Source organism: Molothrus aeneus, chromosome 8, assembly GCF_037042795.1.
Source record: "Molothrus aeneus isolate 106 chromosome 8, BPBGC_Maene_1.0, whole genome shotgun sequence".
NCBI classification, from domain to species: Eukaryota; Metazoa; Chordata; class Aves; order Passeriformes; family Icteridae; genus Molothrus; species Molothrus aeneus.
The window spans coordinates 2,949,115-2,963,408 of NC_089653.1; the positions used below are offsets into that span (position 1 = coordinate 2,949,115).

The window sequence follows — 14,294 nt, forward strand, 5'->3', positions numbered from 1 at the left end:
AGAGAAATGAACTGCAGCATGGCAAATTGGAGCCTCAAAGGTGTCACCTATAGGCCCTATCAAGTTCTCAAAAATGGATTAAAGCAGGAGATGCCCCAGCATTCCCAGAGAAGACACTATCCTAAATCACCATAACATCTAATTGAAGGAAGTGGTCTCAAGCTGGAGAAGACAGCCAGACTACCTCTAAACATTTTTGGGAAGAAACACCAGAGGCAACTCTTCTATCAGCAGCTTCTCTTTGAAAGTAAATTTGGGTGATACTCATAGTTCCAATTCCCCCACAAACAATCTATCCCTCAAGGAGCTGTAACAGTCCTGAGAGGATAAATGGAGGGAAAAAACCCAAAGAAAAAAACCTCTGTGCAAGGAGATGCTCTGGGAGAGACACAATTCCAATAGGGCATTCTTGTAGGAGCTGCACTCTACAGCAAATATGTTGTTCCTGACCTCCACTTTTGCACCCCAAAGACTGATGCACCCAATACCCCAAAAAGAATCAGCTTCAAGTTAGAATCTTTTAAAAGAAGCCACCAATACTGTTTAAAAGATACGAAAAAGGAAGGCAAAATTAAAATAAAGGGCAAGGATTTTATTTTGGTACCCAAGAGGGATTTTCTAAACCTGCTACAAAGCCTGTGCATATCTGTTCTTAACACAGGAAAAATGCTCATTTTGCAGGTGGCAACCACCCTTCTTGTGGAAGAGAGATCTCTGCAGGGCTTTACCATCCTCACACAAGGAACTCAAATTCCTCAAAGCATTGGCTGGGCTGGAAAGCCTCGTACAGTTTGCAGTGGACTCATGAACAAAAATGCTGGTCTGGGTTTTGTCAGAGCCACCTCTCAGGACACAGCAATGCCTGGGAGGTGTGTGAAGCACAGCCCTGGGTGCAGGAACCTGCAGCCTGCCTAGAAGGAGCAGGAGGAAGAGCTAATCAGCACTTCCTGCTGCAGGGAGGGAGGAGAGCCTGGCACACAGGACAGGCTCCCTTGTGTGGGATTGACTGGACGATGCACGTTCACAATAAGCCCTGACAGGCAGCTGAGATGGATTGCAGTGAAGTCAAGGACTTGGAGATAGGCCTGGTTGCTGTAAACAACTTGTTCCAGCACTCAGAGCCAGTGGGAAGGGCTGTGGAGATCAGGGAGGGAGCACAAGCTGAGTGAAATGTGAGCAAACTTCTCACAAGCACAACACTGAGAGAGCAGTAACATCACTCCTAGTTAAGAGTAGCAGTTGTTTCCTTTCCCTTAGTGGAGCACTGTGATGCACAACTTGGTGTTTGAGAGAGAGTGTTTTTCCACAGGTCCTACAAACCCAAGTCCTATTTTCCATGCTCCTCCATTTTCAGATGGCATAGACAGCACACAAAAACTGCAAAACTAGTCAGGGGCAGAAAGAGAAGTAGAAGTGATTTTTAAGAGCCCTCAGAGCCACAGCAGCACAGCCTAAGGGCAGTTCTTCCCTGCTTCAGGGCTTAGATACACTGCAAGTCTAATTTTCATGACTGGATATTTTACTTTTCATCCTTTTAAATGCCAGTAAAGAAACTAAGCCTGACGGGTTTTTTAAAAAGAATAATTAGCATCTTTTGGGATAGGTAGAAGAATACTTAAGATATAAAAATCTCCTTCCTCTGTGAAAATGAAGCCATACAATGGGGCACAGAGGAAAGAAGCTTGCTTTTCTAACTCCACAGACACAAAAACCCCAGGGGATATCAAAGAAATTGGTCCACTGGCTCAAAGACAGGGCAGCTTGGCCAGCTTCACATGGCTGGCTAAGTGCCATGGTCTGGCAGCCAAGAGCAGCTTCAGAGCCTCATGCAAACCCTCTTAAAGCCAACATGGAAGCACAAGAACTTGCAGCAAGGTGATCATCACTGCTGCCTGCCAGGCAGGAAGGGATACAGGGGCAAAGAAAAAGGGTTTCTTCTTTGCTCTTCAGGAAAGAGGAGCCATGAACAGCTTCCCTGGAGGGGCCTGCAAGGCAGAGCCTCAGGAGTGTGGCAAAGGGAACTTAATGCTGTTCTCCAGGAAACTTTGAACTGGTCATGTGTTAAAACCCTAGATACTAAGAATTTTGGGCTTGCTATACTTAAAAACACAGACCCTCAAGAGAACACTACATCTAACCTAAAGCCATAAAAAACTCAACTTCCACACATTCATTTGAAATGAAACTTCCATATATTTATTTGAAACCCAACTTCCATATATTTATCACAGAAGAGGTTAATCAAAAGAATGACAAAATCAGTGGAAAAAGCAGCACCTGAGCACTGCAATGCTCCCTGCTGTTCCTCCCTCACCAGGGCTGAGGAATGCAGTGGCACATTGAAATTCAGGCAGCACTGCCTGCTCTGCAAGTGCTGCCAGGGGGACAGGACCCTGTCACCTGCCTGGCTCCCAAAGGGGAAATGCTGCTGCAAGAGTGTGTGCTGATGCTGAGATAGGGATCAGGAGAGCAAACAAACCCTGCCCTTCCCTTCAGTGTTAGCATTCCAAGGCACTGAGACTGGAGCAGGCTTGTGGATTCCAGGGCACAAGTGTAGCCACTCTCCTTACTTTTGTAACCCACACCATCTCTAGAACAAGATTAACTCGTGTGCAGGAACAATTTTGTGACAGTATCTTCTTGTTTTCAAAATAGAAATGGTGGTGCTAAGATGTCACAAAGTCTGCTGCTCTCCTGGATGCCAAAAGGGAAGAATTCTTATGCAACTGAGCCAAACAATTTACCTAAGGGTGGCAGCAGCAGCAGACTAGGGCTGCTTGGAGGAAGGAGGCCTGTCAGCAGTGATTAAAGGTAAGTGACAACAAACAGCTTCCAGCCCTTCCCCTCCAGCTTTGAAAAACACAAGAGTTGGCTTTTTCAAAAACTAGCTAATCATGGATGCTAATTGTTTTAAGCAGTCCACGGGCACAGTGGAAACCTGCACCAAACATCTCATCCTAATAATCCATAAAGTCAGGACAAAGCACACTCTGCTGATTCCCAAAGCTAATGAACAAATCACGTGTCACCATGACAAAATAAACCCCTCAAGGGCCCAGACAGAAAGGAACTGAAGTCTGACACTCCAGTTTTTCTCCAAAACAGCACCTGAGTGCATATAGAAATACACTGACACCACAGGTACCTCTTCTGGGTTGCTGGGCATTACTGCCCATATATATTCTTATCCTGCTACTATGCTGGCCAAACAAAGGAAGATCTTTCTAGACCAAATATCTCTATCTCTACCTCACCACCTCAACTGCTCCTGAGATCCCTGTGTTAGGCAGCCAGGCCTGGCAGCCACATCTCCATCCAGGCTTCTTCAGGAAAGTTATTATCTGCACCACCACGGCCTCAGGGAGGTAAGGTCAGTCAGGAAGACACAACCTAAACAAAAAGAAATGGAGGAAACTCAGGAGAGAGCTGCCACACAGGGAATATTCTCTTCTCAGCTGGGGAAAATAACATTATTCAAGAGCATTGATTCAAAAATTGAATAGTTATTTATTGTTCCAGAAGTACATTGCTCTTTTATACATATTTCATAAATGATACAGGATTTTACACATGTTCAGGTTTTTTTTTGTTCTTTTTTTTTTTAAAGAAGGACTTTTCTCCATGCTCCCTCCCTCATCCCAAACACACACCAAGGATTCAGCTACAGGATTGTGTTCACTTTTTTTCCTTTTAAAACTCATCACACAAACATGATAAAACAGATAAAAAATAATCACACAATGTAATTAAATGGAAAGACAGAGGAGAAGGGGGAGGAAAGAAAAAAAAACAAAACTAGAAACATGCACCCATTCGGTCCAACATGCCACTGAGTGAGAAGAGGCAGCAATCCCAGCTGTGTTTCCACATCTGCAAGGCACCTGGCATCTAGTTAATACTGAATTATTTCTTTCCTATATTTTTAAAACATGGTTCTCCAAAAAAACCCCAGAAGCCTCTTTCCATGACACAGTGAGGAGTAGTAGTGAAACATCAAAAAGGAGCAGCCAGTCTTTCTGTATATAAAGCTTAGTGTCCTTTTCCCACCTTCATCCTGTCTCCACAGCGTTTATCAGCAGGGTGCTACACCAGACTGACCTGCTTTGAGTGAAGAGATGTTTTATCTGCTTAGAAAGCAGCCAGCCTTGGCTGAGAGAGAGGGCAATGGGTTGACCTTCCTTCCTTCATTTCTTTTTAGCTAAGAACAAGAGATGTCATTAGCCACTCCTAAGAAATTCTGACCTGTGGACACAAAGTTCACTTAAAGCTACTCAATCAGGGGAAAGTGCTACAGAACCAAAGCAGTTCTGCTCTTGCACTGTAAGATCCCCAGGCTCTCAAAAAGCCTCTGGGCAAGGGAAAGGCTTTGACAATATGTGAAATCTTCTATCCCATTACACAAGCAGTCAAGTATCAAGTTTCATTATTCCATGTTCCAAAACTGTTCATTTTAAAGCAGGAGTCATGATTCTGGCAACAGTTCTGTAATCCTTTAAGGCCTCCCTAATTCCATAGTCCAGGTGGCTCTCAGATTGGGGGTAGGAAGAGGGGAACCTCCCTGCCTTAAGACAGAATATAAAAAACCGCTCATGCAATGCTGCCATGGGTTTCTAGGAGGAGCTCAAGGGCATTGGGATGCAAATTTCAAGAGTTATTCTGGAATAATCCAAAACATCGATTATCAAATAACCAGAAGAAAACTCATTCCTTCTCTCACTGGGCTACAACCAATCTGTGCTACAAATAAGCAAAGGAGGAAGTCAGTGGAGCACAGGGGGTGGGCTGGGAAGGGGAAGCTCACGGTTTTCCAGTAGAAAGCAGTCTTGTAGTAACTTTATAAAAGAGACCAGGTCTGACCAGAAGTGTGCGTGTTAATGGTGGTGGAGTGCAAGTTCTGATCACCAGCCAGAGCTCCAGGTGGCTTGGATTCTTTGTTCATTTATTTTTTTCTCCTTTTGTTTTTTTTCAAGAGAGAAAGAGAGATTGGAATCAGGTAAAGGAAACTTTAAAAAGCTAAGCAGGCTGCTGGTGTCTTATCAAGAGGCAGACCCTGCAAAGCTGGAAGAAGACACCCCTACACCCCAGCATTACATTCTCTTCATGAACCCCCCCAATCCTGTATTTGTACACAATCGCCACTCTGACAGTTTTTAAAATGTGACTATTTGCCAAGCCCTTTTCAGAACTAACATTCCACAAAGTCCCATCTTCAGATTTAAGAGATTTTCCCCCTTTACAGTCCTTTGTCTTGATTAAAGGTAAAAACCCTCCACCCCCCACACCACGTCCCAGCTTCCACCTGCAATGCTTTAATTAAAAAAGGCAAGAGCTATGAACAGGTTTTTTGCCGGGGTTCAGAGGTTCTTTGCTGATCAGTCCTTTTCAGAAATTTGCTGGATGGGCAGATGAACTTGCAGTGGGTCTCGAAGTCTCTTAAGGTCCAATTCTGCCTAAAAGTAAAAGACATGTTATAAAGCACAAGCTCCCAAACCAGCTTCCCCCAGTACCATTTCCCTTTAGGGAAAGAAAAGCTTTCCCACATTTCCTTGTTTTTTCCCTGTCCAGCAGGAATTTGCCCAAAAGTTGAAAGCTCATATTTACAAAAACCATTCTCTGAACTTGTCTGCACACAGCCACTTAAAGGAATAAGGCAGGGGAGATTTGGATCCCCATAAATTCACCGGAATATTTTTTAAAACAAGCCAACAAAAACCCAACAAAACCAACATCCCAACTAGATTATTAGGGATGGTTGATTCTAGAAGAAAAGCTTCAGGAAAATATGGCCATGCAATGGCATCTGTATTCAACATGGCATAAGAAACCCCAGAAAGACCTTTGGGTCCTTCCTTATGCAGTTTGTTCTCCAGAGGTAGAATTTGTCTTGCCCTGGATATCTTACGCTGTCTTTTCCAGAGCCTGGGAATAAAGGATGATAGAGAGCAGTGAAAAATAATGTGGTAACTCTGCTTTTTCTGCTCACACCATCCTTCTGCAATAAGGCTCTGAGAAACACAAGGAAACATCTCTATCCTTTGCTGAACAGATCCCACAATGTGGATAATCTGTCAAGAGTGTCTGTCTCCAGAGTCTGAGGAATCTGCCCCCACTGATTTAAACAATACAGCTACATTTCCTGAACATTATTTTCCAGGACTGCACTGAAGTGCTATGTCAGGAAGACCTGAACTGAATGGATGCAAGACTTCATTCCTCACTAAATCCATCTGGTGTGTAGGAGCTGAGAAGAAAAGAAATCTTGAATTAGGCTCCTCTGAGGCATAAAGAGTCTGAAGCAACTCAAGATTTACCAGCAGTTTCTGAAAGGCCCTTAAAGATTGATATGGGTTTCATGTTGATTTACACTTCCACTTCTATTCCTGGTAATATCAAAGCCAATTCAGTGATTGCAGTGGGGCTGTGACAGGAAAATGGGCTGAAAACTTAAAATACATTCCTTCTTGCTTGAGGTGTGTCTATTAATAGTAATGAAAACCTGGCAAGCAGTAATTTCTTTATTGTGTTTCTGGAAATATTGTTGTTACCTGAGCAATTGCATCCTTGAGTTGATTGTATTTCTCTAGATCAAATCTTGTCTTTTTGGCTCCTTTATGGAAAAATAGTAAGTACTGTCTGTCTCTGGCATCTGGATAAACATATTCCTAAAGAGAAAAAAAGGAGAGAAAATGGGAATAAAGCTACAGCAGGGAGGCAGCGCAGGATGCCATAGCACAGGATGTCTCAGTGTTTTTGGGAGAATGAGCAGTTCCTGACAGGAGGCACAAGCCTGGTCCAAGCTCACACAGTGGTGGGTGACCCCTGCCACCCAGCACTCACTGCTGCACAGCTGGGACAGAGAAGAGCATCCAAAAGTAGGAAAAAAACAAGAAATATTTAAGTGTAAAGTTAAAGACAGTTTAATAACTGAGGGAAAAAACCCACAACAACATAAGAGTGATGCAAAAGCAATCACTCACCACCTCCTGCCAGCAGACCAATGCCCAGCCAGACTCTGAGCAACAGCTGCTTTGGAGAAACTCCCTCCCAGTTTATTGCAAAGTGTGACATCATGTGGCATGGAGTATCAGTTTGGTCAGTTCAGGGCAGCTGTCCCAGATGTGCTCCCTCACAACACCTCACCCACCCTTTATTCCCAGGGATGGGAAGAGGCAGAGCAGGGAAGAACAAAAACCACAGAAGGCCTTGATGCTGTACCAGCACTGCTCAGCAACAGCCAAAGCACTGCTGTGTTACCAAGGCTGTCTTGGTCACAAGTGCCAAACACTGCACCACACCAGCTGCTCTGAAGAACATTAACTCCATCCCAGCCAGACCCAGCAAAGTCAGACATTTGCTTCTCTACTCATTTGTTACACGGCAGCAATGAGTTACTAGCACCTTCCTCCTGTCCCTAGTGTGGGAAACCTTCCATGCAGAGACAAGAACAAATAACATTTTGTACTGACAAGTTTGTGGGGAATAAAGGAGGGAGAAAAACTGCTATAAATACTGTCCCTGAAATGATGTAGCTGACAGACCCTTGGGACACCATGCTGGAACACCTGCAGCATCTGTTCTGATGGCCCTTGACAGCAGAGACACTTTGAGCACTCCCTCATTATTTAGGGAGAATTAGTAACTGATGAGACAAAAAACCATGCACTAGAAAATCCATAGAGAATCTGTCACAATTACAAGGATCCAGAGACGGATTCTTAATCTGGATGGGAGGCCAGATCTGTAAAAGGTATTTCCAACAAGATGCCTGATCCTTGGGCTCCTTAAAAAGGCCAGCATGGCACATGACAGGGGTGGGCTTCCTTGACACTCAGAAGGTATCTCAGGCAGCCATACCTGTCTGTACTGACCATATCTGCCAGCAGATGAATCTGTTTGGCTACAGCAGTCAGTCAGTCACCTAACACTTTTAGAAAAGCATTTCTGGTAAGACAAGCAGCCAGAACCACCATGAGAACACCCCATGGCCACACACCACCTCCCTGGCCAGCACAAATTAAACAAGTGGCATCTGGGTTCCAACAGGATAAGGAAGGGGCAAAGCAGCTTCTACCAGGCACAAGTTTGCTATTTTTCTAGGGAGTAGAGCCCAGAGAAAGTCTTCTACTGAAGTGGCAATATCAGCACATCAAGTCCTACCTGGCGGGTCATTACGAAATAAGCATACATTGCCATGGCACTACCATAGGTGATGAAATAGGTGACTGGCTCCATAATGTCCCAAGAGTATTCCCACCAGGTGAGGCGGGCCAGAATCCCAAACTGAGTGGCCATGTAGGCCAGGCCTCCCCACAACACCAAGGTTGTCCTCTTCTCTGCTTTCCTGCTGAGCTCCATCCTCACCTGCAGAAGGCAGAAACATACATCTTGCAGTCTCAGAAGTAATTATGTTAATATTGTTAAGAGATAATAGTATAAAATCAGTCCCTTATATTAATAGCAACATTAAGTTGTTTGAAACATGATTTGATTATGCATGATGCTTATACAAACAAACCTCAGCTTCTTTTCCATCACTATCTTGCTGTCACCTGTATTTACTCTGAGCATGCTCTGAATGCCTCAGGAAAGTATTTATTTCTCTATGTTCAGAGATGTTCTGTTGCATTAGCCCCAGCCTTTATTTACTAACAAGCTCATTTCCAACTACTTCAAGCAAGGAAACAAAATATTTCCACAGAAACCAGAAGCAGACATGGTTTGGTAAATACTTGGTTCAGTGATCTTAAAACTATTTGAAGCATGGCAGGGACCCAATTAAAACCTGGAAATAAATCCAGGCTGCATTTGGAAGATAAATACAAGACACTGAGAAATTCCTTACTTTTTCTAGAGGTGCTAGCTGCTCCTTCAGTTGCTCTAGTCTCCCTATCAGCTCCTTCTCCTTGTTCAGCTGGTGCTCCTCGATGCTCAAGGCTGTGTACAGCTGCTGAACCAACGTCTTCACATCATTCAGCGTCGTGGCATTTTCATGGCTTAAGAGCTCTAGGGAAAAACAGAGGCTGCTTTACCACACTGTGCCCACAGGGCTGCCCATGGGCCCTTGGGGAATCACTATTAGTCTGCACTGGAAATGAACAAAACTATCTTCACAACAAAGAGGCCTTTGGAACAGCTCCAGCACTCTAAGACAATGTGATTCCCTTGAAAGAAGGGCTTTACTACTGGAAATTCCTAAAATTTGATAAGAAGAAGGAAAAGAGAGGTGCCCTATAAAGCTAGCCAGATTATCCAACAGCTGCTTCTGATTCATATTTATATACAAGACAAACAAACTAAACTAGCTATGATCCATCACACCAGCTGTCAAGGCACAGGCAGAATTCAGAATACAGACCACCAGCAACCAGAGCTATTGGTGATGGCAACTGAACATTGTGGGCTAGGGACCCCACAACAGCCTCAGCAGCAGCACTGCCAGTGCCAGGAATTGTTTCCCAGTGCTCTGTGGGTAACACCCCTTGCTGTGCTGCCTGCAAAGGAGTGAAGCTCTCCCACACAGTATCTAGAAACAAGAGCAGGGCCATGACTCAAAACCACCTTTATCCTTGCAGTGCAAATCAAAAAGGATTCCTGGAGGATACCAGTTCTTAAAGGAGTTGTGACTATTGTGTTGTTTTACAGTCCACATGGAAAAAAAAGAAGTTTGAAATTAAAGCAAAATATTTTGATGTTAACCAAATAAAAAAATTAATATTTGTAGCATCCTTGGACTTGTACCTAAAGTTATCAAAATATGATTTTACCAACTCAAAAAGCTACGGACGGCTTAAGTTTTAACACCAGCAGCTCAAGGGAAAAAAGTGACTCAGTTGCCTGTTCCAACACACACAAAATACATAATTTCATTCTAGTTAAAGGCTCCTGTTCTCTTACAAAGAAAAATTCATGTGTTCCTACTGAGGTGAACATCAAGAAGTACTTATTTAAAATTACAGTATTCTGGCATTTCCATTCTCAAATACACAAGGTGATCTTGTAAAAATGCAAAAGCAAGAGCTGAAAAGTTTGACAGAACTAATTTCAGTGCCTATTTGCAGACACATTCATTTGAGCACCAACTATAGAAATCTCCTTGCCAAGTGCACACTAGGAGACACTTTCCTGTAGCCTTGGTGATCCCAGAGCTCACCTATCAGCACACAGAGTAACTTCTTTGTGTGTGTGGTACCAGTGGTTTAGATATCCAGTCTTAGCAGAGAGCTTTCTGCCAAGGTGCTTCTGATGAGATGGGGAAAAAAATCATCTCTAGTAGAGGTGAGTCTAGCCCCCATTTAGGGGAGAAAGACCATCTCACCCAGTACCCTGCACTCCCAATTCCAGAATAACAGAACAATAAAACCCCCCACATCTGTGAGCCAAGAGCCAAACAGAAACAGCATTTCCCAAGCTGTCCCTCTTATTTAAATCCTCAGAGGTAACTACAGGCATGCAAGAACCTGGTGTTTTATGAAGGCTGTGAAGCTGCCCAGAAGAAAAAGGGCAGATAAAAACACTAAGTTCCTGCCTCCCCCAGTAATGCTGAAATGTCTCAAAAGCTTCTTTGCATGTTTTCACATCTTGAAAATCACACATGTTCAAATAATATTATTGAAATGGATTTTCTTACTGACTCAAAATAGGTTGCTTTCCCTTCCCCTCCTACCTGATTCTTCTAAGGGCACGGTCTCCTTTATTTCACTGTTTGGTAACTAACAGGTTTTGAGGTTTATCTGCAATATTTATTCTGCAATATTATCTGCAAAGTACTACACTTAAATGGAAACAATGTTAGCTGCCAGGGGAAGCAACAATTTATTCTTCCAAACCAGACAATCTAAGTTTTAATCTAATTCCTATCTTGTACTGCATTCCTTCAGAATGAGTTAAATTAAATTACTTTCCAGTAATTATTAAAAAAATTTGAAAAAACTTAGAAATTAAAAGGAATTCTATTTCTTTGTTTATTCCTCTTGAGGGCTGGGGGCACTAGCTTTGAACAGAATGAAATATCTGCTTTTCATTAGTGATTATTCTGATTACTTGGATATCTCTAAATTTGGCTCCAAGGGCAGGATTAGAAACCAGGAGGTTTCCCTTTAGAAACAACACTCCATGCTCCTGAACAAGTTAATAAAGCATGTTGCAGTGAAGCAGGGAGCTGAATACTGAGATGTACTCGCAGTGCTGAGCAGAAGCAGGCTGCTCTACCTCTCTTTGGTGGTCTGACGTGGTAGGAGACATCATTGATGATCAGTTTGAAGTCATCCAGCAGAAGCAGGTCTATGCCTGTGGAGGAGGCCACACGTGTGCCATCTGTTAGAAAAACACAGATGATGCATTAAGCAGGAGGAACAAAGAACTCAAACAGCTGTGGCTATGATGTAACACCATCCCAAGTCCAGCTGTTTGGTTTCTATTCTTTGTAAATATAATCATGTAAATATTATTTACAGAAAACCAGAGGGTGGATCTCTTAATTTACAGTATTGGACTATGAAAAAATAGTACATCCAAAGTATAAAAGTAGTGTACAAAAATACAGAAAAACATAAAAATCTTTAATAAAAATAGTGAAGTCTTCAGATGAACTTGATCTCTTGATGTGCTTTGCCATATGACCAAAATCAAAGAGCAGAGTCCCTTAAAGCCAAAATGGAATTTGAGTTTACAAAATAACTTTAAATTCTTAGCTATTTCAAATAATAATGTAAATATTCTTTGTAAAGGATGATACTTTTTGCCAGGACAATGAAAGGTGAAACATGACTGAGTTCCCATTGCTAAAGGAGGATACTGTTTCCCACGTACCACCTTCCATACCCAACTCCTTATAAATCGATTTGAAACTCTCTGTAGGTTGCACAGCTTGCATCTTTCCTACTAAATAGTAGGGAACTCACCAGAAAACGTCTCCATTAGGACTGATTTCCTTGGCAGCACCTGACTACACAATATTCTAACTCTAGGAATAGCATTTGTACCTTCTGCTCTTTCAGGAAGGTCAGGAAGGTTCACACCAGAGTGAACTTGTACTCCAAAAGCAAAAGGCTGAATGCAGACAGCTGGCAGGCAAGCAAATCAATCAGTTTGTAAACAAGAGTACCTGCTGAGTAGATTGCAACCCGATCAATCCCTCTGTCCTCTGCTCGCAGCTGTTGCAAGAACACCCCGACAGAGTCTGAGATGGGCTTCAGGGTGAACTGGCAGCGCTCGCGCCGCGATGGGAGACTGACAGAAATCACAGGCAGCCCGTTCTGGTACACCACCGTCACCTCTGCGGAGAGACAGCAACAACAGAGTCAGCGGCACAAGCTAACAGATCTTCTCTACTTGTTCCACGGAGAGAGGCAAGCCTGGTTATAATCTGAATAGAACAGACTGAACTTTGGGTTTTTCAAGAGATGTGGCCAAAGAAAAATGGAGGTATAGCAGAGATTCTCACTCCAGTAACTTGGCAGTATTTGTCTGTACTTTGTCAAAGTTACTTACTCTAAACACAGCCTCCTTTGTATCTAAAAGCCATAACACGGCAGCACAGTATGTTTTGGTTAGGTTTTGAGAATAAAAGCATTTTGGACTATGGAAGACAAAACAGTGCTGTTTACATCAGGATTTATAGCTCAGGAGACAAAGGCAGATTGTGTCTATTAGGAAACATCAAGGAAGGACCCACTTCAAATGTTTATATTCTTGTTTAGTTCTGGTTTCTTCCTCCTTGTCCTGAGGCAAAACATGTAAGAAAGCAGTCAGGAGCATGAGGCTGTAGGAGAGCAGCACTCTGAGCTTAGACTTCAAGGTCATTTAATCTAAAATTCATGGGATCAATATGCTTTGTACTTCTCCAGACAGGCATTACTACTTAGGTGTAGATAAAACAAGATTTTTCCATTTCTTTGGTGCTGCCAAAAGCTTTTCTGAGGGCGTTCTTGAGGATTTCTGTAATTCTAAAATCAATGGTAGTGACCTGTATGAGCTGTAGGCTGTTTATTATTTTACTGCCACAATCTGCTCCATGTACTTCGTGAGATCCATACAGAGAAAAGAGAAGTCAAAAGTTCATATTCCCTAAGCCCTTCACTGAATCACAGTCATAACTTTCCTCAAGTGACGTAGTTGCTAAGATATAACAGCACACCTCAAAATTATTTGCTTTTATAGGTGTGTTTCTTATGTAAAAACACACAGGGTTTTTTATTGCTCAGAGCATTTGCTGTGTCTCAAGGATGGTGCAGTCACACCCACCCACAATTCATCTGCCTCAGTATCCCAACCTGTTGTAGCTCTGGTCAGCTCCTGTCTCCTTAAACTCACTGAACTCATGCACTGACATGCTAAGTCATTTTAAGCAGCTAACATCAAAACCAGCCAGTCAAAAAGTCAACAGAAGTAGAAATAAAGGCAAATAATGGTATTTTAACCAGCAAAGAGAACTATGGGGACAAGTCCTGGGGCAACATGTATTTCCAAAAGGGGGAATTGTGGATATTGAGAAAGGATTTACCAAGTGCACTTGTACAAAGCCAGAAGAATTCTCTTCTCATTCTTAACTGTCACACACCTTCATGAAATGAATCAAGCATAAAAAAGCTTTTTCCCTCTTGCAAGGGATTGCTGCCTTCAAGTCCTTAAAGACTAGATGGAAGCAACCAAGTATGGTCACCTAAAACAACTAAAGCATCCTAAGAGGCCCCAGAATGTGAAAACCTATCAATGCCTGCTCTCAAGACTCAGACATCTGACAGGATTTTAGTAGCTTCAGTGTTTTGAAGCACAGACTTCAGAGACAACTATCAGCTATTTACTGGAAAGAAATAAAGCAAAGTGCTAATATATTTGGACTGCCAGACAGAATGTAGAGCTCCTTAGCAGCAGCTGCTATGACACCAGCTATCAGGTTTTCTTTAAATTTAAAATGCTACCTGGATCACACAGGCAGTGAGGCCGTTTTTTGCAGAGAAAAAGAGAGAACAATGTTTGCATTTACACTTTTTCCATGTATCCCATTGGTACCACAGCACAACCAGAGCTCCAGGACTGCCAGCTCTGGAGGAAGTGCCTGCCAGGAACAGCCCTGCTGCATTTTAGGAGCCATCAGCATTAGGAGCACAAAGCTTTTCACCAGGATTACCAGCTTAGGTGAAGTATTAAAGACCAAATTCAAAAGACAGGGTCCATAAGCCTGTAAATACAGCTGCTTTATATTTTCCTTGTAAAAGTAATTTCCTAGCTTACTTCACTGGTGGGGAAAGTCCATGACTGCAGGTTGATCCTCTCACCACCTCCCACACAAGCAA

General features: G+C 42.9%; 1 protein-coding gene across 1 annotated transcript in view; it reads right to left on the reverse strand.

Annotated features, from left to right (window-relative positions):
* Positions 1–3,487: 3,487 nt before the first annotated feature.
* The window catches only part of MCU (mitochondrial calcium uniporter), an 88,543-nt gene continuing 77,736 nt past the window's right edge, over positions 3,488–14,294 (reverse strand). The window contains exons 3-8 of the mRNA XM_066554315.1: positions 12,104–12,274; positions 11,209–11,313; positions 8,843–9,003; positions 8,158–8,361; positions 6,546–6,662; positions 3,488–5,446 (exon numbers count right to left, since the gene is read on the reverse strand). Coding sequence (XP_066410412.1) covers positions 5,330–5,446; positions 6,546–6,662; positions 8,158–8,361; positions 8,843–9,003; positions 11,209–11,313; positions 12,104–12,274 — 875 coding nt within the window. The 3' untranslated portion in view covers positions 3,488–5,329. The remainder of the gene's footprint in view (positions 5,447–6,545; positions 6,663–8,157; positions 8,362–8,842; positions 9,004–11,208; positions 11,314–12,103; positions 12,275–14,294) is intronic.